This window comes from Plecotus auritus (genome assembly GCF_963455305.1).
Source record: "Plecotus auritus genome assembly, chromosome: 7".
Classification (NCBI taxonomy): domain Eukaryota; kingdom Metazoa; phylum Chordata; class Mammalia; order Chiroptera; family Vespertilionidae; genus Plecotus; species Plecotus auritus.
The window spans coordinates 41,304,062-41,326,311 of NC_137774.1; the positions used below are offsets into that span (position 1 = coordinate 41,304,062).

At 57.4% G+C, this 22,250-nt stretch overlaps 1 protein-coding gene across 2 annotated transcripts; it reads left to right on the forward strand.

The window, feature by feature from the left end:
- The first annotated feature begins 2,916 nt into the window (after window positions 1-2,916).
- SMTNL2 (smoothelin like 2) lies at window positions 2,917-21,808 on the forward strand. 2 transcript variants are annotated; one of them, XM_080679524.1, is made up of 8 exons: window positions 2,917-3,388; window positions 10,247-10,337; window positions 10,836-11,078; window positions 11,710-11,785; window positions 12,742-12,906; window positions 13,850-13,967; window positions 14,337-14,488; window positions 20,858-21,808. In XM_080679524.1, exons 1-8 carry the CDS (start codon window positions 2,990-2,992, stop codon window positions 20,982-20,984), a joined length of 1,371 nt encoding a protein of 456 aa, XP_080535650.1. In that variant the 5' UTR covers window positions 2,917-2,989; the 3' UTR covers window positions 20,985-21,808. The 2 variants fall into 2 exon arrangements, with proteins under 2 accessions (XP_080535650.1, XP_080535651.1); XM_080679525.1 differs by lacking the exon at window positions 2,917-3,388 and adding an exon at window positions 8,836-9,031.
- The last annotated feature ends 442 nt before the right edge of the window (window positions 21,809-22,250 follow it).

A 22,250-nucleotide genomic window follows, 5' to 3' on the forward strand; every position in this document is an offset into this window, starting at 1 on the left:
AAGGTCCCTAGGGAGGAGAGAGCAAGGAGGTGAGAAGAGTCTGGAGGGAGAGGAGGAGGAAGGAGTGGTCCTTGGGGGCCACTGCTGCAGGACATGGAGTGGGGGTACTGGAGACCTCTGAGGAGCAATTCCAGGGGAGTGGAATCTCTAGCCAACCTGAGAGCAGGCAGGAGCTGCCTAGACGTGGCTGAATTTGACTATTACTCTGGGGAGGTGCGCTTGGACTGCACACAGGAAGGAGTGTTTCAAATCTGGGGCCAGGCCCCAGTTCCAGTTCTTTGTATGCCATGCTGTGTGTCCTGGGGCCAGTCCCTGTCCCTCTAGGGCCTCGTTTCCCCATCTCAGGTCCATGACTCTAGCTCCCTGGACTTCATGGTATTGGCCTGGCAAGGATTTGATCTCATGAGGGGACTGGCAGGGGAACTCAGGAAGGCTTGTCCTACCTCCTGCTTCCAGCCTAGAGCCAAGCAAATCAGGGACCAGCAGGTGGCTGAGGGGTCAGAGCCCGATGAGGGGGAGCTGGGAGGGCAGGCGCCAGAGCCCCCAGGATTCAGTGGGAGGCCAGACTTGCAGGCTTGCTGACATCAGGGCTGGTGAATGTGGAGGGAGTTCATCAGGTTCATCAGCCCTCACCTCCCTCACAGCCTGGTACCAGGCAGGAGCTGAGCTGGAGGAGGGGGGGGGGGGAGAAGAGGAGGGCCTCACTGCCTCTCTCCACCTGGCATGGAGCCAGCTCTTGGGTGGCACTGGTCTTCATACCCCACCTCCACCCAGAATCGTCCCCTTCTGCACCCCTTGGCCCTCTGCCCCTCTTCTTCACGTTCCTGGTTCATCTCTTTCTATCTCTTAGGCTAATCTCCAGCTGACTCAATGGTCTGATTGCTGAGGGAGAGGAGCCAAGGAGGATGGTTTGATTCTTGTACTGTCTGCTTTCCTGGAACCCACAGGGAGCCCCATCTCTGCCCTCGACAGAATCCCGCCCCTAAGCAGCCCCTCTTACTAGTCGATAGTCTCACGGTGGATCGGGGAGACCAGATAACCTCTGTGAGGTGGGAGAGGGTGGATGGATCCTGGGCAGCCAGTCTCTCCAGTCTCTCACCTCTCCCATACTATTAGGGTTCCCACCCCAGAGACCCCACCAGCCTTCCTTCCCCTGGAGAACAGGAGAGAAGGCTGGACCCCTGCCACCCCCTCACTTCCCCTCCCCCCCCCCACACCTCTGCTGCTGGCCCAGGCCCAGGCCCAGGTGCACATGGGCTGTGGGGCCAGGGGTCAAGCCGGAGAGTGCCTCCTAAGACTTCCCCACATAGTCCTTCCTTGGGTCCTGCAAAGGGACTGGGCTTTTCTGGCTGAGACCAGGGTCTCTGAAGGAGCTACAAGTGCAATCTGGGGTGGAAGCTGCAGCAGCAATGTCTCCCACGGTCTCTATCAAAGATTCTACCCAGGGAAAGAATGCAGGGAGCGGTTTGGCTTACCCTGTCCAGACAGCTATTTGGAACACATACGCACACACACATGCAACATGCACGCCTTTTGGCACTTGACTTTCTCATGAAATAATTGCTGGAAGGCTGCTCGGATTAGGTAACCCAGCGTTCCTTCCTGTCCCCATGGTGGAGGGGGAAGGGGGATCAGCACTCAGCATCTGCTAGGCTGATCCAGTTCCTTTGGGGCAATGCAGGGCAGTCCAGGAGGTCTGTGGCTCCAAACATCTTTGGAAGCCAAATGCAACAGGAACAAACCTTTCATCTCTCTCGTCCCTATGGTCATCTGGTGGTGCCTGCCCAGCCACTGGGCCTCCTTCAGGTGGCCCAGGCCCAGAAGGAGAAGGCTAACCAGGAAAGGTTTTTTGCACGGACAAGGATGTTATGTGCCCACTTATATTTGAAATCAGTTTTACAATACAGTATACATGGAAATTTACATATCTGTGCTCATCATCCTAAAGTGAGGTGTATCTGGATCCAGGTATAAAAGGGGCATTGAGAGGGAATAGAGGTAGGAGCCCTAGCCTGTGGATGGAGGTCAGTGACGGAGACTTGGATGGAGGGGGTGATTATGCTTCCCCTAGGCATCCTCACAGCTGCCCATCCCAGGATTTGGAGAGCAGGCCCTAGGCACACCCTGTCCTTCTGTCTGACTTTAGCCTCTTCTGACCTCTAATCGGAGCCCCTTGGTGAGCCTGGAGCCCCTACTGACCACTGGCGGAACGGCACTAAGATCGTGCTACAGAGAGTGTGGCTGGGAGGGGAGACAGCGAGCAAACCTCACCACTTGTCTTTTTCTTTCTTAGGTTTTAGGACAGGTGCAAAACAATCCAGGCCAAGGTCCCACAGGTGAGGACGTGCCCGTGAGAGCCGTGCCCACGCAGTAGAGAGGGCAGTGCCCCGCACAGGGTGAGGGTCAGGAGGCAGTTCTGGGGACTGCTCCTCTCAAGTCTCCCAGGGCAGGAGGGAAGTTCCCGCCCCCAGTAGGACCCCGACGTGGGGGTGAGAATGCCTAGGGAAAGCATACCCCCCTGTTCCCCCCCCACCCCCCCGTCTGTGGTCTCCAAAGTAAAGCCCACTTGGGAGGGCGAGGCCTTCTTCTTCCGGTGGGCCCGCAGCCCCTCTCCCAGGCCGCACGCCGCTCCTCCGGGGTCGGGGTGGGGGTGGGGGCTCGGACTCGACACAGTGCCAGCGACTCGCACAGAAGGAGCGGAGAGGCGGGGCGAGCTTTTCCCTGGTGCCTCTGGGGGTCCTCAACCCGCAACACCCGCGGGTCTCCAGGGGAGGGGGTGGCCGGGAGTCGGCCGAGGCCCCGCCCCCGAGGCCCCGCCCCCACGCGGCGCCCAGTCCCCGGGCTCCCGGGACCCGCTCCGCCCCCCACCGCCCCTCCCACCGCCCCTCGGGCGAGCCCAGCTCCGCAGCCCCACTCGCGGCCGAGAGCTGCGGAGCCTGGCTTCTCTCGCTGAGAGGTTCGCTCTCGGCTCTACGCTCCCCGCTCGGCCATGGAGCCGGCCCCGGATGCCGCGGAGGCGCACGCGGTGCGCGAGGCGCTGGGCCGCTACGAGGCCGCACTGGAGGGCGCGGTGCGCGCGCTGCACGAGGACATGCAGGGGCTGCAGCGTGGCGTGGAGCGGCGCGTGGCCGATGCACTGCGACTGGCCGGCCCGCTGGCGCGCACTGTGGCGGAGCTGCAGCGCGACAACCAGCGGCTGCAGGCGCAGCTCGAGCGCTTGACGCGCCAGGTGGAGGCACTGGGTTTGGCGACCGGGCTGTCCCCCGCGTCCTGCACACCAGGCACGCCCAGCCCTCCGCCGGCGCCAGGCGTCCCGGACCACGCGCCCCGCCTGGGCTCCGCGCGCTTCGCCAGCCACGCCACCTTCTCGATTTCGGGCCGTGGCCAGGTGAGCCTCGGGAAGCGCGGGCGCCGGGGAACTGGGGCCCCGCAGGTGCCGCTGCCGCCCCGAGTGTGTACGTCCGCTGGGTTGGGGGGCTGTGCCTCCACCGGCCATGAGGACTTGGTGGTGGTGGGAGTCCAGCCCCACTTCGGATTTGGAGAAAGCCGAGAAGCACTATCTTGGCCGGCGTGCGACACTTGTCTCAGGCCCCCTCCCTTCTGGGGAGCCGGGCCTTGTTTACCCTAAGTTTTGTCTCCTTCTCTCCGCTGTCCCGTGACAATAAGGGCTTGGACGCTGAGGTCCGGCCCCTGACCGATCTACACGGCCCGGGGCCCCGCCCGCAAGTTGGAATGGTCAGCATCCCCGACTCCCCCACCTCCATTCACGCGTCCCAGCATTGCCGCTTAACTGAGGCCTGACGGTTCCGGTTATTGATTAACCAGATTGAGAACGCAGGCCCCGTTGGGGGAGGGGAGGAGGACGCAATCTGGTCAGGTGCAGCCAAGCAGGCGTGCTTTGGAACTCGCACTGCAGGGGGCAAATCCCTTACCGTGAAGGGATAGATGGAGAAACCGGCCTTTAGCAGCGACTAGATTCCTGAGCTCAGTGACTGGCCAGAGGCCCACACCGAGTGGGGGTGGGGCGGAGGCCGGTGTGGACCAGTCACTGCCCTGAGCATGGGGCTTGGGGAGGCCGGTTAGAATGTCTCCATGAAGTGTGCAGTGGCCCTCAGGTGAGATTTTCCACTCTGCATAGACATGTGCTCTTGGGTTGGGTTTCCAGGGTCTGGTGTGAGTAGGCTGCACCTGCTGCCCCTCGGTCAGTCCATCAGGCACTCAGGTCCCTGGGGGGCGGGGCTGCACTGCAGGGGGTCAGGGGGTTGGGGATCAGATTAGCCCTTGCCCCTGGAGGTCCCACCCTGGGTGGGAGATGGCCTCAGAGCAGTACCAACAGTACAGGCAGCCAGAACAGATGCGCTCCAAACGCAACCATCCCTTCCCATGCGTGTCCCAGGAAGGCTTTGAGCTGCAGGCTCAGGGCTTGCTGCTGCTGGTGCGGATGGGGGTGCGGTGGGGGGCTGTGCACGCATCCTCCAGAAGGCTGAAAGGACTCTCTGGCCAGAGGGGAGCCTGGTGGCTGTGAGAGTGGAGGGGCAAGTTGTGAAGGCCCCCTGGATGCTGGGCAAGGGACCTGGGCTTTGTCCCTGGGCCATGAGAGGTCCTTACACATGTGCTGGTGGCAGAGTCCCTGGGTGTCCCAGTGATCCATATGAAGTGTCTGGAAATATGGATACATTTAATTCTGTCCTATGAGCATGACACACTACATGTCCATAGTATAAAGTCACCACAGGGAGCTCATATGTGCCTAGTAAACTGTCATCTGCTGTTCCTGAGGGTTCATTTTAACATGCATGTGCTACTTGTCTGCTCGTGGAAGCAGCTGCCCAGGTTTTAACAAAAATACTTCCAGAGCCATATATGTATGAATATGTATATGTACATGCATACACGTACATATGTGAGAGCATTCTCTCCAGTCATCCAACTTTTTCAGTGGGAGTTGGCCATGATCACCTGAGGTGAACGAGTCCTCTCAGTTATGGGGATGGTGGGTGAGGGGCACTGGGCAGGGGAGGGACAGGGTCTTCCTTGTATCTGGCAGCTCCCTCAAGGATGGGTGGTGGGCTGGAGGGTGGCTGGAGACAGGCTAACTTAATTATGATGGTCCAAGGAGAGAGGACAGTCATAGCTGGGGCACTGGTGGGTGGATGGAAAGCTGAGGTTGCCTTGGAGAGGGATGGAAGAGGGAGAATCAGCAAGGTAGAGAGTCTTTGGACATTAGTAGAGAGGCAGAGGGAGGCACTCTGCCTGGGGGACGACTGGGTCACATATCTGGTGGAGATGCTTGGTTCCGTTTGGGTTGTGCTGAGTGTGAGGGGCTGTGGGACACCCTGGGTGAAGCTGTCCCAGAGCAGGTAGAGTCACCGATCTGTTGCACTGAGAGTGGTCAAGGCCGCCAGTTAGGGAGATATCAGGGCAGAGCTGGTAGTTGAAGTCTTCAGTTGTACAGAAGGAGAAGGTGGGCAGGTGCCCTGGGCAGAGGCTCCACCTCCAGCGCTGTGCCTGTATCCACTGTTTGTCACGCTGCAGCTTGGCCACAGTGAACCCTGGGGGTGGTGGGCAGGCACAGGGCCTCAGGGCCACACACCACTCCACACAGCGTGCTGCAGCCCTTACATGTCCTTGTACATGGAGCTGCCAGGGAGTCAGGAGGCCCTGGAGAGCCCACCCTTAGAAATGGAGAGAGGGGAGCCTTCTCCATTTTTGGGGGTCAGCAGGGAAGCTGCTGCAGCTGGGGGAAGAGGATGGAGACACGGTTTGGGAGTAGGTTGTGGACTTCAGAGAGGCGTGGGATGAGGTGGAACAGCAAGCATAGCTGAGTATGGGGTACGATAGCCAGGGTCTCCAGTGGGGTCAAGGCTCTGCAGCCCCCTGAGCCTGGCTCCCTGGGCCTGGGCAGCTTCCCCCACCTGACTAGGAGCACTGGTACCCCCTTCTCCCGCAGCCCACCTCTCAGAAGCCCCGACACAGGCTCTAGGGTCATGGCTGGATGCAGGGGCTGCTGCTTTTCTGATCTCTCTCTCTCTCTCTCTCACCGTCTCTGTGTCTCTGTCCCAGGGGAGTTCTGGTTGTGAGGGTCGCATTCGCACACTCTGGCCCGTGGTGGCTGTGGTCAGGCGTTGTGGAGGCTGTGCTGTGCTGCCCATCTGTAACAGCAATGAGATTGGGAGACCCTTTTGCATCCTGCTGTTTTGTTGTGTTTTTTTTTTTTTTTTTTTTAAAAATATATATTTTATTGAACTTTTTACAGAGAGGAAGGGAGAGGGATAGAGAGTTAGAAACATCGATGAGAGAGAAACATCTATCAGCTGCCTCCTGCACACCCCCTACTGGGGATGTGTCCACAACCAAGGTGCATGCCCTTGACTGGAATCGAACCTGGGACCCTTCAGTCTGCAGGCAAACGCTCTATCCACTGAGCCAAACCGGTTAGGGCCATCCTGCTGTTTTAAAGTGGGGACTGTAGGGGTTGGAAGTGGGTCATATTCAGCTGTAAATGTGCCCTGAATTCTGGGTACGAAAACCCTGACCTTGCTAAGGACCTTGCTCATCAGGCTTACAGAGGTCTGACGGGAGCCAGGTAGTGAGGAGACAGAAGAACAGTCAGGGAGGCTCCAGGACAGGGGAGAGGGCAGGTCAGTGGGGTAGGAGTCACCAGGGAGGACTCCATGCAGGAGGCCTGAGTCCCTGGAGCAGATGGAGCTGGTTTGGGGGCATTTGCTGAGGCCTTGAGGGCACCTCCTCCCAATCAGACCTCAGTTTCCTTGTATCTAAACCAGGGGGCACTGTCCCAGCCCAGCTGGGCCTCTCGCACTGAGCAGGGTGGGTGATTATAACGGGCATCAGCCCAGACTGCTCACAAAAGTGTCTATGGAGCCACAGCTGTGACCTGGTGGATGAAGGGAGCCGGCTGGGGGCCTCGGTGGATGGCAGCGGCCCGAGGCCAGGCTGGAGGCCAGGCCACAGTTGTTCCTTGGAAATGCCCTCTGCTGAGCTGGAGCCACTGGGTCCCGATGACCGATGTGGTGGAGTCCCTTAGGAACCACTGCCAGGAGCGAGGTGTCAGGCTGATCATGAAAGAAACCAGACTCGCCTTATCTGCCTTCCTTTCCCAGACACACTGTGTGATATGGGAGTTAAATACTTTGGGGAGAAGTTTGAGTTGAGTCTTTAAAACCATGGTGTGAACGAGGAGGAGAGCCGGCAGCCGTGTTAACTGGCTTAGAATGGCGGTTCTGGCCGTCTGGGCTGTGCTGGACATACACATGGGCTCCCGTGTCCACACATGGGCCTGTGAGGGATCACACAGCACCCAGAGTGCCTGAGATACTGTTCCTGCTCTCACAAAAGTGTTTAAAACGTCCCCAGAGAGAGAGTCCCTGAAATCAGACTTATCGCATCCCTCCTATGCCTCTAACATTCCCAGGCCCGGGCTCCCACACAGGGAGCCTCCCCTGTTTTAAATAATCCTCACCCAAGGATATTTTTCCCCATTGATTTTTATTTTTATTTTTATTTTTATTTTTAGAAAGCGTGGAGTGGAGGTAGGAGGGAGGGGAGAGAAAGAGAAACATCAATGTGACCGAGACACATGATTGGTTGCCTCTGCTCCAGCCCCGCTTGGCTCCTTGGCTTAAGGGCTCAGGTCCTGCTAGGGTGCTTACCCCACTCACATGTTTCCTCCCCCTCATCTGATGCAAATGGCTCTCCCTGCCCGAGGTCCTGGGAGACAGGTTTGTCTTGAGTGTCCTCTGCCCTCTGGAAGGCTGCAGTACTTTGTGTTTAGAGCCCTGAGTTGGGGTAGGAGACACGAGTCCCAAACCTTAACTCTGCTGGAGCCTTTAGTCCAGGCTTGAAGTTAGGGGTGACCTTCTCCACCCTCAGCTTGAGATGTGGGCAGAGCCCTTTCCCTGAGTGAGGAGTGGCTCCAATCACAGGGATGGGGAGTTAGGGGCAGCTGCTGTGGGTCCTCCTAGCATGAGTTCGCCCGATCCCTTTTCCCTCTGCTTTGCTGAGACCCCTTGGCAGATCCGGCTGGTTCAGAACCACCTTCCTGTCTGGTTGTGACACTGGTCCCCTGGGGCATCATGGGGTGTGGGCCTGAAACATGCAGGGGCAGGTGGCTATGCCCCCGCCCCCCCAGTAGAGACCCACCTTCTTGGGAAAATGGTTTCATGATCAGCCTGTCCCTTCAAGCCCCTGCCTGGACCTGTGGAACCTGCTGGACCAGAGCAAGGTGGATGAGGGGACATGGAGACCCCAGAGCTGGGTGGAACCTGGAGATAGGTGGGGGCTGGAGTTCAGGAGGGACTGGCTGTTTCTCCACCTCCTGCTGAGCTGGCTTCCAGTTAGCAATGGTGTTGGCTCTAGGGGTGCCCTCCCCATGCTAGAATGCCAGGAGATGCACCGCCCACCTTCTCTCTTGTTCCTTGGAGTAGGTCTGGCCCCTCCCCTTTTGTCCTGAATCAGAAGTTGAGGGTTACCTTCTCTCCAAGGCCAGACTCTTGAGTCCTGTCCTCTCTCACTTCCCCAGAGACCCCACACTGTAGAGGGTCCCCTCATCTTCTGGAGCCTTTCTCTCCGCCTATAAATGGTACCCTACCCCTTCCATCTGAAAGAACCCCTCACACCCCTTTGCTCCTCTCCCCTCAGGGCTAAACTTACTGTGTGGTCTCCATTTCTCCCCTGCTTCTCCCCCAGGCCATCTCCTGTGCCCTGCCCCCACCTCTGATTCAGTCCCTAACCGTCCCAGTGACCTCTTTTTTGCTAAACCCAATGGACGCTTTTTAGAGCTCATCTTGACCTTCTTTTCCTTGACCTCAGGCCACCTTTGGATGCCGCCGACACGCCTGACTTCTTGATACACTTCCACCTGCCTTTCTCAACATTCTTCTGGTTTTCTTCCTACCTGCCTGCCTGTGCCTTCTCATTCTCAGATGTCTCTCTGCCCTGGAAATGTGGTGCTGCAGCCCTGGCCCCATCAGCCCCAGGCCATGGATTTGAGACTCCTGCTTCTTCATTGTTTGTTCGTCCTTCCTCCTAAACTTCACACTCAAATACCCAGCTGCTTCCTGACCTCAACTCCCTGATGCCCAGAGCACCTTACCCTATCACGCCCCAAACTGAAGTTCTTATGTCCTCACCCTTCCTAGCCACATCACTCACACCTGAAGCCCGGGCTTGGCGGAGGAGTGGCGTCCTCTCGTCTCTCCACGTCCTCACTCTCCCCAAAGCTCTGAGTCCTTCTTGCCCTTCGCTCTCCCACTGTCCCATCACCCCTCCCCACGTCCCCACCTGGGACTAGTGAGGTGGCTGGCCATCTGGGTTCCCCTTCCATGCAACTCCCTTCCGGCTTCTGAAGGATGTCCCTGAAACACGGAGCTGATAACCTTCAGCTCTTTCTCACGTGTACACCCCCTTTCTGAGCCCTCATCTCCCATCTGTAAAGTGGGGCTGGTAGCACCTACCTGGGAGGGCAGAGCAAGTTGGCATAAGCGGCATGCCCAGAAAAAGGGCCTGACACTTGGTAGACCTCAAGTGGCACTTGCATAGCCCACTTCCATATTTCAAACAAATAAACAGACTCAGGGGGCATGACCTAACCCAGGTCACCTGGTGGTTGGCAGCCCAGCCAGGATGCCAGGCACTCCCGCTGGCGCTTGGTCGTGGTGCTCTCTCTGCACCCCTCCCCCACTTCTGCAGTGTGTAGCCAATCAGGCCCCTGTGCTCTGGACGTCTGGGTGAATTTGTGACCCTGTATCAATGCAAAGGCCTCAGCAGGAGGGCTCCAGTGCCCATTGTGGGCCCAGAAGAAGCTTATGTATGTCTCTGCATTTCAGCTGCTCCCACACAGGCAGCCAGGCCAGCCTGCCCTGATGGGATGAGCCGGAGCCACACTCTCCTGACCCAGTCATCTGGTCCAGCCTGGGATAGGGGCGGGGCCATCTTGCACACTCCTTTGGAACCCTCTCCATCTTGACCTTTGTCCCTAGCATTTTGGGGTTCTGAGATGAGGTCAATGGAGGCGGCGTTTGCCTCGCAGGATCCCAGGGGCTCAACAGCTGGGGCTGTTTGCCCCAACTTGCTGTGTATCTTTGGCCTATCATGGTATGTCCTGCGGGCTCTCTCTCTCACATATGAATGTCCTTTGCTCTGCCAGAATCAGGAGGGCTTTGGGGAGCGATTTTGGGAGGGCAGCCGGCCCTGGCTGACTGGGCCTTTGCTGTGTTTGTCTCTCCAGAGTGTGGATCATCATGATGAAGCCAGCGAGTCGGAGATGAGAAGGTCCTCCAACCTGTGCGTCATCGAGAACGGGCACCAGCCAGGGGCAGGTAGGGGCGGGCTGCAGAGGATGGGTAGCTCTGGGGTCAGGGCCTCGGCAGCCATGCATCTGTGCCAGGCCACCCCTTGGCTGGGTGGGGGGACTTGAGCATAAACCCTAACACATGGAGAGGCTGCCAGGAGAGCAACCTCATTTAGAGAGAAGGAGATTTCAACTCAGAGGGAAATGGGAGATCCTGGGAGGGGTGAGCTCTCCTGTTTCTGGAGGAATGCAAGCAGGGGCTGAGGGGTTGTCCAGGCCTGAGCAGGGTAGAGAGTGGACTGACAGGCCATCTAGTGTTCACTGACCTGGCTGTGAGGGGAAGTTGGACCCGATGTCAACTCTGGTTGGAGCAGTGAAAAGTCCCCATTAGAGGGAGGTCAGGGAGGCTGGAGTGGTCAGGGGGGTCGTCTTGGAGGAGGTGGGGAGAAGGTTCGGGGAGGCTGGAGCCTGAGGCCCCAGTGGATGCCTGGCTGACCCTACCATCCCCTCTTGTCACATGTTGCAGGTCCAGGTGATGGACCCCCTGAGGCTACCCAGACCTTCCGGGCACCAGAGCCCCCCAAGCCTCGCCCCATGAGCCTCTCCTTGGGGCTGCCTCACCAGCCAGTCACGGCCGTCATGCGGGTCTCCGAGAGGTTCTCTGGAGAGACTTCAGCCACAGCTCTCTCGCCCACGTCTGCTGCCATCCTGGGGGGCCTCAGCTCGAGCCCCAGTGAGGCCACCACACCCTGGACTCTAAGTCCCAGTGGTAGGAGCAGGGGAGACCCCAACTCTGGTCTGGGAGGGTGGGCAGGGGCTGGGGGTTGTTTAGCCACAGACTCAGAAAATCTGGGGTCAAGCCCCAGCTCCCCCGCCTGACACTCCCTTCTTTAGCCCATCTGCACCCTCCATCCTTCCTAGAATCCTCTCCCAGAGCGGCCATGAAAGAGCAGCGTCCTTGGCAGGTGATAACCATGGCTTTCATTACAGGTTGAGGCTGTGGTTAGAAGGCGACCTTTTACCCTACACATTTTGGCATAGTCCTCTCCAGGCCTGACTTGGGTCTGTGGTCAGGCCTCAGTGGTAGACCTGGGGTGGGACCGTATGGGCCTCCAAAGTGAGGGTTCGCTGGATGCATAGCACGGGAGGCCCTGGGCCCTGCGCTCTCAAAAGCAGGTGGGAGCACTTTCAAGACCTTTTATGTCATTGCTCTATGTTCCCAACCTCCTTTCTTCACAACTGTTGGCTGAGGTGGGGCCAGCTTAGCTCAGGGGTCTTACGTGTCCACGGAGTGGCGCTGGGTAAACAGTGCAGGGCCAGGCCAAATGAGGGAGGCAGGTGGGGGCGGGCCCTCCATGAGACCAGGGTTTGTTGTTTCTCTCCCTCCCTTTGTCCTGCAGAGAAGAATTCTTCTCTCCCACGGCCCTTGTTGGGCTCTGGCTATGGGGCAGTGACAGCAGGCAGGAGCAATGACAGGTGAGTCGGGGCCCGTGTTCCTGGTGGAGGGTCATCACTCCCTAGGTGTCATCTGGGCTTTGCCTTGGACCCAGGGTGCCCAGGCCACCTGCAGGGAGCTCCCTGTGCTGACTCCAGGGGAGGACACCCTCCTGGGCTAGTGGCCTCCAGAGAACTGAGGCAGCAGGGATGCTGGGTAGGCTCAGAGCAGGGAAAGTGAGGCAGTGGCGTTTGGTGGAGAGTTTTGTTTAGAGAAATATGGCTGCAGGCTGGTTTTGCTATGGACCCTTCAAGGCAAGTCTGTTGAAAGGTTGGAGGGGTGTCTCCATTCCCCTGGAGGAAGTAGGGTAGCAGGATCTCCACTCTCCTCTTTATCCATCCAACCTGGCCAGGGTTCCTCAGAGCCGGCTGCTGCCTGCCCCTGGCCTGGGAAGGTACCCGGAGAGGCCATAGGCTGTGGTACAGGCCTCCTCCTGCCTGCCCTGCGGGTGTCCCTGTGTTCCCCCAGGCCGGCTGGACTGTGATTGGAGATGGGGATGGGGGACTGGCTTGGCTTTCCTTTTCCTTTTAATAATGAAAGAATTGTGACTTTCTGGCAAACTGTTCCAGGGGGAAAACAAAAGGGGGTCTTATCTAGTGGCGGTGGAGGAGGGGAGTCTGGTTCTGGTGGGACTGGTTCTGAGTGCACCTCCTACATGAAAGGGTGTCCCCTGCCTGCCTTGGGCATTGACACCCTCACCCAGTGAGGGGCCCTTCTCCCTCCTGCTTCAGACAGCAGCTCAGTTCAGAAAACCTGCCTAACCGGTCAGGCCTGGAGCAGGTGGCGCTTGCTTCCTCCTGCCTGCCACCAAGCCCCCATTTCTGCCTCATCTCACACTCAGTGGGAGGAGGAGCCCGGGCCTGGGTGAGTGGGTGACGGCTGGTAATGTGAGCTAGTGATGGTGTGAGGTAGTGATGACTCCTGGTTCTCTCCTCAGCCCCCCTCTGGTGACACCGCCCCAGTCGCCCCCATCCCCGCAGCCGCCAGCCACCACTCAGGCCCATCGCCGGGAGCTGGTGAGGTCGCAGACGCTGCCCCGGACCTCCAGCGCGCAGGCCCGGAAGGCTTTGTTTGAGAAGTGGGAGCAGGATACAGTGGGCAAGTACGGACACTAGTCCTCAGATCAGGCTGGGCCCCCAGAGTAGGCCCAGACCCCGCCTGGGCTCCACAAGGCACAGGCAGGACTCCAGGCCCTGAGCTGTTCCCCGGGGTCCTTCCCTAAGGTGTGACCTCTTGGGTAAGACACAAGGTCAGGGCCGGGCCACAGGTGGGCTGGGAGCCAGGCAAGGCCTGATGAGAGTCCTCCTCTCTGCCCAGTTCCCAGGGGGGCCCCCAGGCTGCCCTCACGCCCAAGTTCCTTGTGAGTCATAGTCCCTTTGATTTCTGTGAGAGACCAGAAGGCCAGGAGGGCAGTCCATTGGGATTCCCAGCAGGAGCTGGGAGGTGACACCCAGGACCTGGTCTGCTGTCATGCCTCGAACCCTCCTGTTAGAGACAGGACCCACTCTTGCACACTTACTGGGCCCTCCTGTCAGTGCGGGGTAGTGACACCTGCTGCTTGTAGGGGGCAGCCCAGGCCTGTGACGACCACAGGACCCCAGTGCTGGCTCCCGAGGCTCCGACTCTAGTGAGGGAGACAGACCCGGGAGTGTCCCCAGGGCCCAGACAACCCCATCTTGGCTGTTAGGGGGTATCCTTGGGGCCCAGAAGAGGCAACTGTCCTAGGTTAGGAAAGAGCCATCAGCATGGGTGGCCTCAGAGGGAGGCTCAGAAGGAGGGGTTCCAAGGAGCACCTGGAGGCTGGAAGGGGGCATGGTCTCCCGGATACCATCAAGGGCGGCTGTGTAGCTGGTACGCAGGGCTCACGCCTAGACGTGGACATGGGGGCGAGGGAGGCTATGTACTGATAGAGCGCCTTCCTGGGTGAGCAGAACAGGTGGGGCGACCTTCCCAGCGATGAGGGGATGGCTGGGGACTCCCCTGCTTCTCAGTGGAAATGGCAGCTGAGGGGCGGCCCCCACGGCAGGCCTGCACTCTCTCCACAGGGGCAAAGGCGAGGCCCGGGCCAAGCTGAAGCGGTCCCAGAGCTTCGGGGTGGCCAGTGCCAGTAGCATCAAGCAGATCCTGCTCGAGTGGTGTCGCAACAAGACTCTCGGCTATCAGGTGAGCCCATGTCCCACCCTGGCCCCTGGGACCCCGGCCAGGGGCTTGACTAAGCATCACCCCTTGCTTTTGTTTTCCTGGCCAGGGTAAGAACCCAGTGGGGGTGGGGGGTAGGAGCTAGAGATATTGTGCCTCCCCAGTCAGTCCCTAGCAGATCCCAGGAGTCCTGTGTCTGGACCCGTGTAGATTGGTCTAGTGCCCCTTGTGGCGTGAGTTCCGGTGACTGCAGCTGGTGGCTGTGGCTGAGCTGAGTGGATGCTGGCCCTTGAGGAGGAGCTGGGGAACCTGCCCGTGGGATTGCATTGGGCAGGGAGCAGAGGTGGGGTCACACCCCCTCACCTGCCGGCATGGACCTCGCCTTGCTCGCAGCACGTGGACCTGCAGAACTTCTCCTCCAGCTGGAGTGACGGGATGGCCTTCTGCGCCCTGGTGCATTCTTTCTTCCCCGACGCTTTCGACTACAGCACCCTGAGCCCCACGCAGCGGCAGAAGAACTTCGAGCTGGCCTTCACCATGGCCGAGTGAGTAGATGGCAGTCCCACTGGCTCCCAGCCTGGCCCAGTCCCGGAGCCCGACTACTGTATGGGTGGAGCACAGGGGCCAGCAGAATATGGGGCAGCCGATGCAGAGCCGAGGAACTTGAGGCCTTCCAGTCTGCTCTCCCCTGGATAGATGGGGAGACTGAATCTTGGAGGTGGGGTCTGCCTGGGTCCCCCAGCACTTGGTCTTGGAGCCGGGCTCTCTTATTGGCGCACCTGCCCTTTTTGCTGGGTGGCTGGCCTCTGGCGGATGGTCTGGGAGACAGGGCATGATGGGCAATGGGATGACGCCGCCAGAGCACTGAGTCTGCCCTCGCGGGGCTGGTGGAAAGATGCAGCTGCCTGGGCGAGCCACAGCTGTGATTGATCCGCAGGAAATTCAGTAATATCTGCCTGGGGGACATTTAAAAAACTTCTCCAATAAGTAGATGTTGCTTCCCTAAACATTATTCTGGTGTTTCATATAACACTGTCTACCTTCTCCCTACCCACTTATAGGGAGAAGCGTGGGTGGGGGCAGTTCTGGGTTTGGGAGGTGCTTGGGAAGCCAGTGGAGGTTATTGTCGGAGGGCAGCCCCAGAGCATCAGGAGCAGGCGAAGCGGGATGTATCTGCCAGGGTTCGGCGGGGGTGCGTGCACACTGAGTCGGTGAGGGACTCCTCAGGAGGTGCGGGCGGGAGTGAGGGATGGAGCCAGGTGCCATGCAGGGCCCTGGGCTAGTCAGCCTGAAGTGATGGGAGCCGGGGAGCATAGCTGTGCAGAGGGCTGGCTGATAGGAGCTGCGCTTGGGGCAGTGGCTCTGACCAGCTCAAAGTGACCTGGCAGGGAGGGAGCTGGGGGGATGAATCCTCTGCCCTCGCTCTCCTCCTTCCCGCCACGCCAGGGCTGCTTCTTGGCTGAGCACAGGCAGAGGGCAGGGGGGCCACTGCTGCCTCCATTGAGGCCCCGGAGCAGCACCCGCAGCACCCGGCACAGATGAGCGTGTTCAGGGCCGCCTGGTGCTAAGCCTGGTGGCGTTAAGGGGAGGAAGGCCTCCCAAAGCGCAGTTTCCCGGCGGGAACGTTCTCATTCCCTCCTGCCCAGCCGCCCACCTGCCTTTGTGCCTCTGCTTTGTGGTCTGTGCCGAGGGCCCATGTCTAGGAGGTGCTCTCCTGTGCTTGTCAAGTTGAAGGAGCCCTCACCCCAAGCCTCCTCACTCCATTCCCTGCCTACCCTTCCGGCCCCCTCACCCACCGAAGCCTGGCCAGGGAAGGAGTCGGAGCCAGCAGATGACGGACCCGCCTTTGGTGCTGAAGGGTTCGCCTCGAGCAGAGGCAGCGGCCCCTTTCCGAGCAGCAGCTCTGGCTCTAGGGGCCGAATGGAGACCTGGCTCCCTGCTCCTGGCCCGAGTTGTTGGAACATGAGTATTGCCCCTGTTGTGTTGTCTCGGATGACGCGCTTGGACTCTCGGCCCCCTTGGGGTCATAAGAACTCCTTGTATACTTTAAAAGCCTTCTCTTTCTTGGCTGCTTGGGATTAGCTGTCATCCTAATTGCAGAAACAGCTTCGGATGGAGTGTGTTATGCAACTGGATCCAGACCATGGTGAAGTAGAGCCAAGTGCACGAGGTTGGGGAGGGGCGCCTCAGCAGGATGAGGCCCAGCTGCCTGAAGCCCAGCAACGGGACCGTCAAAAATCAGACAGTCAGAGTCTGCAGGGCCGGGTCTCTGGTGTGGGCACCCCGGGACCCACCCCAGCTGGGTGAGGCCACACTTGGCTTACAGAGTTCTCCATCAAGTCCAGTGGGCCAGGCGGTGCCAGCTCATGCCCTGGCTGCCTTGGTTCCCCTCAGCCCTGGGCCTGTGGCAAGGAGAGGGAGGCCCTGGGCCATGGGGTGGCGGCCCTGGGGTGGCAAGGAGCACAGCTTCCCTTGGCAGCCAGAGCCAGAGCGCTTGGTGGCTATGCTTTCCCAGCATGAGGTTTGAGCAGGCAGTCTCCAGACTCCAAACAGATGTTTCTGCTGTCCCCAGCCTGGGGGAGCAGTGGCGGAGGCTGCTCCAGGTTTTCTCTCCCTCCTCCCCAGAGCAAACAGTGGGGGTAAGAAACTTGGCCCTGCCTCCCTGCAGCCTGAGTCTGTTCCTGGCTGGGGACAGGAGGATGGTCTGCCAGGCCCCTGAAATGCATTCTTGTTTTTCTGCTGACTCGAGGGGGCCAGCATGTCTGTGTGGGGAGCTTGCTCAGAGTCTGGGAAGGTGCCTCCCCTCATGAGTCATCCAGATTATCTCGAAGGTACTTACTGGAGAGGGCTTGGAAGGTGGGCCTGGCTGTCCGAGGCGCTGGGGAGGACAGCAGCTTGGTCACCCCGTTTCCTGGCTGGTTAGAGGAGATGGAGAGAAAGCACAGGGACACCTGCTCAGAGATCCCATCTACCAGTGTCTTACCCCGTATTCCTGAGGTTCGACACCAAAGCCAAGCAGACGTGTGGGGCTGCTGGAAGCTGCCAAGAGCCGTATAGGCAGTGGGACGGAGCTGAGAAAGGCGGTTTAGGAGCAGGCAGTGTGGGAGGAGAGGAGCCTGGGCTCTGATGAAGTTACAGCCTTTGGAAGGGCAAAGAGGACAGGAATGGGGCCTGCCAACATTGGGTCCACCTCGCATCAGGAAGGAAAAGTTTCCAGTTCCTTCTCTGGGCAAGTTCCTTAAAAGCACAGAGACGCATTCAGCCGGTGTGGCTTAGTGGTTGAGTGTTGACCTATGAACCACGAGGTCAAGGTTCGATTCCTGGTCAAGGCACATGCCTGGGTCACAGGCTCGATCCCCAGTAGGGAGTGTGCAGGAGGCAGCCGATTGATGATTCTCTCCCAGCACTGATGTTTCTATCTCTCTTTCCCTCTCCCTTCCTCTCTGAAATCAATAAAAAATATATATATATTAAACAGCACAGAGATGCATCAGGGCCTGTGGAGTAAAAGTGGCTTGTGCTTCTCTTCCCCCCGCCCCCTGCCCAATAATTTACAGTCCCAGAGATTCCTCATGGCCTAATCTGTGTGAGCGGATGCGGTGTTGACAGCAAGATGAGCTCTTTCTGTCGGACAGGTGTTCAGGACTTGGAAAGCGGAGGGCCAGCCCCTTTTATGGGTACTTGACCCTCTGCACCCTTTTCCCCTCATCTCCCATGGAGCCAGACATGCGGCCCAAGGCTCCCACTTGCCCTGCAGGGAATGTGCCCCGCTCTCCGGTTACTCGGAGCAGAAGGGGCTTCCAGGCTATTTGTAGTGTCCATGTGTCTCTGCCTAAAACTAGATAGGAGGCTGCAGCCCGAGCTCTGGCATCCTGGTCTTAGAGAAGCTTAAATAAGTAAAAATAACCCCTCCAGGCCCTCCCCCATCTGCCTCACGGGCCAGCCCTGTGGTGGCTGAAGACCACAATAGACTGGAGCAGGAGAAAGCCCTGCTAAACCTTTTCTAACCCCCACCGAGTTGGGGCTCGGTAAATTCATTGAACACGGCTGGTACCCAGATGTAATCGCTGGTTCTTGCTGTGCGGGGACATTGGAAGTGATTTGTATTTTCTCCTTTGGACTGTTCCATGTTGTTTAAATTATTTAAAACAAGTTTGTATCATTTATACAAAATTTAAATTTTATTTAAAAGGCAGTTAAGGCCTCTACTATTGGAGACTTAAACATTTTTGTAAACGTCGCTGATCATCACTTTTCTCATCTCCTGTCTCATAAACTGTGTCTTCAGCTTCCGGCAATTTTGTCATTACTATTGTGGTGGGTCAGCCTGAGGTGGGGGCCCGAGGGATGTGGCCCAGTCCCCTCGTTGTTTGCTGGGGAAGCCAGCACCTTGCCCACTGCTTCCTGCCTGGGTAGGAGAGGGTAAGGCCAAGGGTGAGGCCTTAGAGCCAGTCCTGACTGCCACCCTGATTTCAAAGACTTGCTGCCTGGGCAGGGATGTCATTGCTCTGAGGGTCAGCGCTCCTGCTAGAATACAGAAGGGATCAGCTCGCCCTCTCGGTTCTGGATGTGCTCCATGCGGGGACAAGAAATCAGAACAAGCTCAACAGACAGGGCCCAGGTACCCTTTGGGAGCAGTGAAGGAAGCACAATATTTAGTTTGAGGGAAAGACATGGATATGAAAATTGTCTTCCAATAGGGCTCCTTTGTGGGGGGAAATTTTTTAACCTGAGAATAGCCTGTGAGAACAATAGGTGTAAAGAGTCAAGAGGGGAAAGGGTGCCCAGCCAGTGTGGCTCAGGAGTTGAGCATCAACCTCTGCACCAGGAGGTCATGGTTTGATCGTCTGTCAGGGCACATGTCCAGGTTGCGGGCTCGATCCCCAGTGTGGGGTGTGCAGGAGGCAGCCAATCAGTGATTCTCCCTCATCACCGATATTTCTATCTCCCTCTCCCTTCCTCTCCAAAATCAATGAAAATATATCTGAGAAAAAAAAAGGGCGGGGGGGGGGGGAAAGAGTGTGAGAAACTAAGGGAAACCTCTCATGGCAGTGCCACCTGTAAAGGGATCCGAACTGTCCTCTGAGGATTCGAGGGCCCCTTCCCTGGACCTGGTGGTGAGCGTGCCAGTCAGGGCCTTCAGAGGGATGGTTGGTGCTTCTGATGGGAGTGTTTGGAGGATGGTATTTTAGTTCTCTTCCATGGCCAAGGTTCCGGGTTCTAATGCTGCCCACATTTAATAGGAGACTGCTGATGCCACGCTGTTAGTGGTGATGCCCTGGGCACACATGCGGAGCCTGCTCACACACACCTGAGGTCCTCTGGCAGCAGCCCCAGGAGGAAGGGGGTAGAGGAGGTGCTTTCCTGGGCTGCGGGTGAGGAGGAGGGCGCCAGATGCTACGTGATAGCTCAGGAAGGTGAACTCAGGTCCCCGGAGAACCCTCAGGAGAACTCCGATTTTCAGACCTTGACCGTGGACAAAGCACCTTTGCATGCCTGCCCTTGTCAGAGCGCCGACTCTCCTAACACTGAGCCCTGTCTGGCCTGACCTGGGGAGCAAGGGTGCCCACTCATTGGGCCAAACCACTCGCCACCCCACAAAGCTGTTGGATTCTCTTACAGGCTGCCCGCTCCAGACCGAGGGGGGAGGCGGCAATGGGATCTGGGACAGATGTCTCCATTTCGCCTTGACATTTGGTTTCTGATAGGAGGCCTGGCGTCAGGCCAGCACCACGAAGCAGGGCCCTGTGCTAATGTCATGGGCCTTGTCTTTGGAGCACGCAAGCCCAGGGTTGGTGGGGACTAGTAGAAAGTGCTGCGTGAGTCATGGGAACGGGGTCACAGCTCTGGGGTACAAGGCACTTGAAGACACACACACAACCTCCTTAAAAGGTGCAGGGGGAGCCCACTGGGAGGGGAGCAGAGGCAGGAGGGTGATTTTCTGCTGTTTATTGAGCTCTTTCCATGTGCCAGACACTGTTCCATTTTGTGTGCATGGATTAGCTCATTAATCCTCACACCACCCTGTGAAGTGGCTGTTATTCCAGATGGGGAAACTTTGAGTTGTAACCCATCAGTAGGTAGTAAACTCAATGTAGTGGCTTATAACCAGCATTAAAGAAAGGTGGGGGAGAAATAAAGATGAAATATTATAGAGAAAATATGGGTAGTAGGGTATTTTTGTGAAATGTTATTTCCACATATATGTGTGCGCTGAATCATGATGAAAAATCTCTCTCTAACCATGGGTCATGGTAAGAATAAGTTTAGAATCACTGTTTCGGGAGGCCTGGGGTGAATTTGTTTTTACTTTGTTCTTTTGACAGCAGGTCCTCGAATAATGTTTCATTCAACGTTGTTGTTTGGTTATAACGTTGATGAGATGGTGTAGAGCATGCATGTCAAACTCGAGGCCAGCGGGCCTCGCATAGGGCCGGTAAGTTTGACATGCTTGGGTAGGGACTCCTGTCTATAGCAGTTAGCCTTTGGTAAAATTGGTTTCATTATACATCCTTTTGCTAAAGTTGTAGAACCTGTCCGCATGGTTAAATAAGGATGTTCCCTGCATTTATTTTTATAGCTTATTTCTGATTTTCCATAGACTGCTGAGATACAGTGAATTTTTTTACGTTAAATTTAGTGAAATTTAATTTGACTGAAAATTGATGTAAGTCTACTTAAATGAGAATCTGAGTTGCCTGGATGCTTCCCGAATGAATGTGGGAGTTTGGGAAACACTGCGTTAGACGAAGTGACTGCACAGATTCTTCTGAGGGGGTCGGAATTCTCTGCTGGGGGCGCTGGGGAGCCTCCAGCTCCACGCTGAGTTCCGCTCTCCTGTGGGGCTGACCGCCAGGGTCGGGCGGCTGTCGAGGACCAAGGACCTGCGTTCTGATGGGGCTTCCGTGTTTCAGGAACCTGGCCAACTGCGAGCGCCTGATCGAGGTGGAGGATATGATGGTGATGGGCCGCAAGCCGGACCCCATGTGTGTCTTCACTTACGTCCAGTCCCTGTACAACCACCTGCGTCGCTTTGAATGAAGCCCCGTGGGCCTGGAGCGCCGCATCGCAACCCCAGGAGGAGCCCGCAGGGCGCTTATGCCCCCCGAGCCAGGGCAGGCGAGAAGCCGCGTCCTGGTGTGGGCGCTGCGTGCTCCGTGGTGTGTGACCGCGCCCCTCCGCCCAGCCGTGTTACTGATTAAAGCGCCCTGAGCCTGCTCCGACTGCGTTGATCACAGCCAGGGGCTTGAAGGAAAAGGGAAAATTACCAGAGAGAGAGAGAAATTGGTGCTAAGTAATTATCTTCCTTAAAAAAATGCTTGTCTGTAGATCCCCGAATGCTAAATCACACGTTTCCCTCTGGTGAGTCTGATCCATTGGTTTCACAGGGTTACATTGATTACCAAGTATTTTTTTTTTTTTTTTTTATCAAAATACCCAGAGTTTTTTACTTCCTCACACTATTGTAGTTTCCTTTCCTCCCTCCCTCCCTCTGGGCCATGGCCAGGAAACAGAGAGGCCGCCTAATCAGCAGCCTGACAAAGAAGACCGAAGTCTTGGGAAGAAAGAGTTTAATCACTCCCAGGTCCTGGGCTACAGATGACCTTCAAGTCACCTTGGCTCTCTGGGGAGATGGGAAGGCTCTTGCCTGGTCCCAGAGGCTCTTGTCGTTCCCTGGAGGCCCCACAAGTGTTTGGCTAAGAATAGGCTGTCCTGCAATTAACACTTTGGGGATGGACAGGCCCTTGGTGTAGAGAGGTAGTTTTTATTCACAGCTTTTTTTAGAGGATTTGCTGAAGATATTTATAAAAAGTAACTCCATCTGTACCATTGACCGTTTGTACATAAAAGATGTGTCGAACTTCCTTTGGGGTTTGTTTTTTCTTTTGGGAGATGTGGGACCCATGATTAGGAGGTTCTGCACACGGCCCACATGGGAATCTACTGACATGCCCCCTTTACTGTTTCTGTACCTGAATCACTTGCCAAAAGGTTGGAAGTCCCATTTGCTCATCTCAGCTGTGGAAGGAGTATGGACAGAGCGTGCCCCTGGTGGATCCGTGTTGGCTGACATGTCTGCGATAAGCAGGGGTCCACCACAGCAGGTTCTGGGGTGGACCCACCTGCGGAGGAAGCCCATCCAGGAATGCTGCGCTTATTTTCACAGCTGTTTGGTGGCAGGCTTGTTAAATTTAAGAAAAATATTTTTATTGATTTCAGAGAGGAAGGGAGAGGGAGAGAAAGGAACATCGATGAGAATCATTGATCAGCTGCCTCCTGCACAACTCCCACTGGGGATCGAGCCTG

Bases quoted from the DNA above. Each gene is read 5' to 3' on its own strand.
- SMTNL2 (XM_080679524.1), top strand. From the start codon at position 2,990: ATGGAGCCGGCCCCGGATGCCGCGGAGGCGCACGCGGTGCGCGAGGCG. The intron at 11,079-11,709 runs GTAGGAGCAGGG...TTTGTCCTGCAG, and splicing joins CTGGACTCTAAGTCCCAGTG to AGAAGAATTCTTCTCTCCCA. The intron at 12,907-13,849 runs GTACGGACACTA...CTCTCTCCACAG, and splicing joins GAGCAGGATACAGTGGGCAA to GGGCAAAGGCGAGGCCCGGG.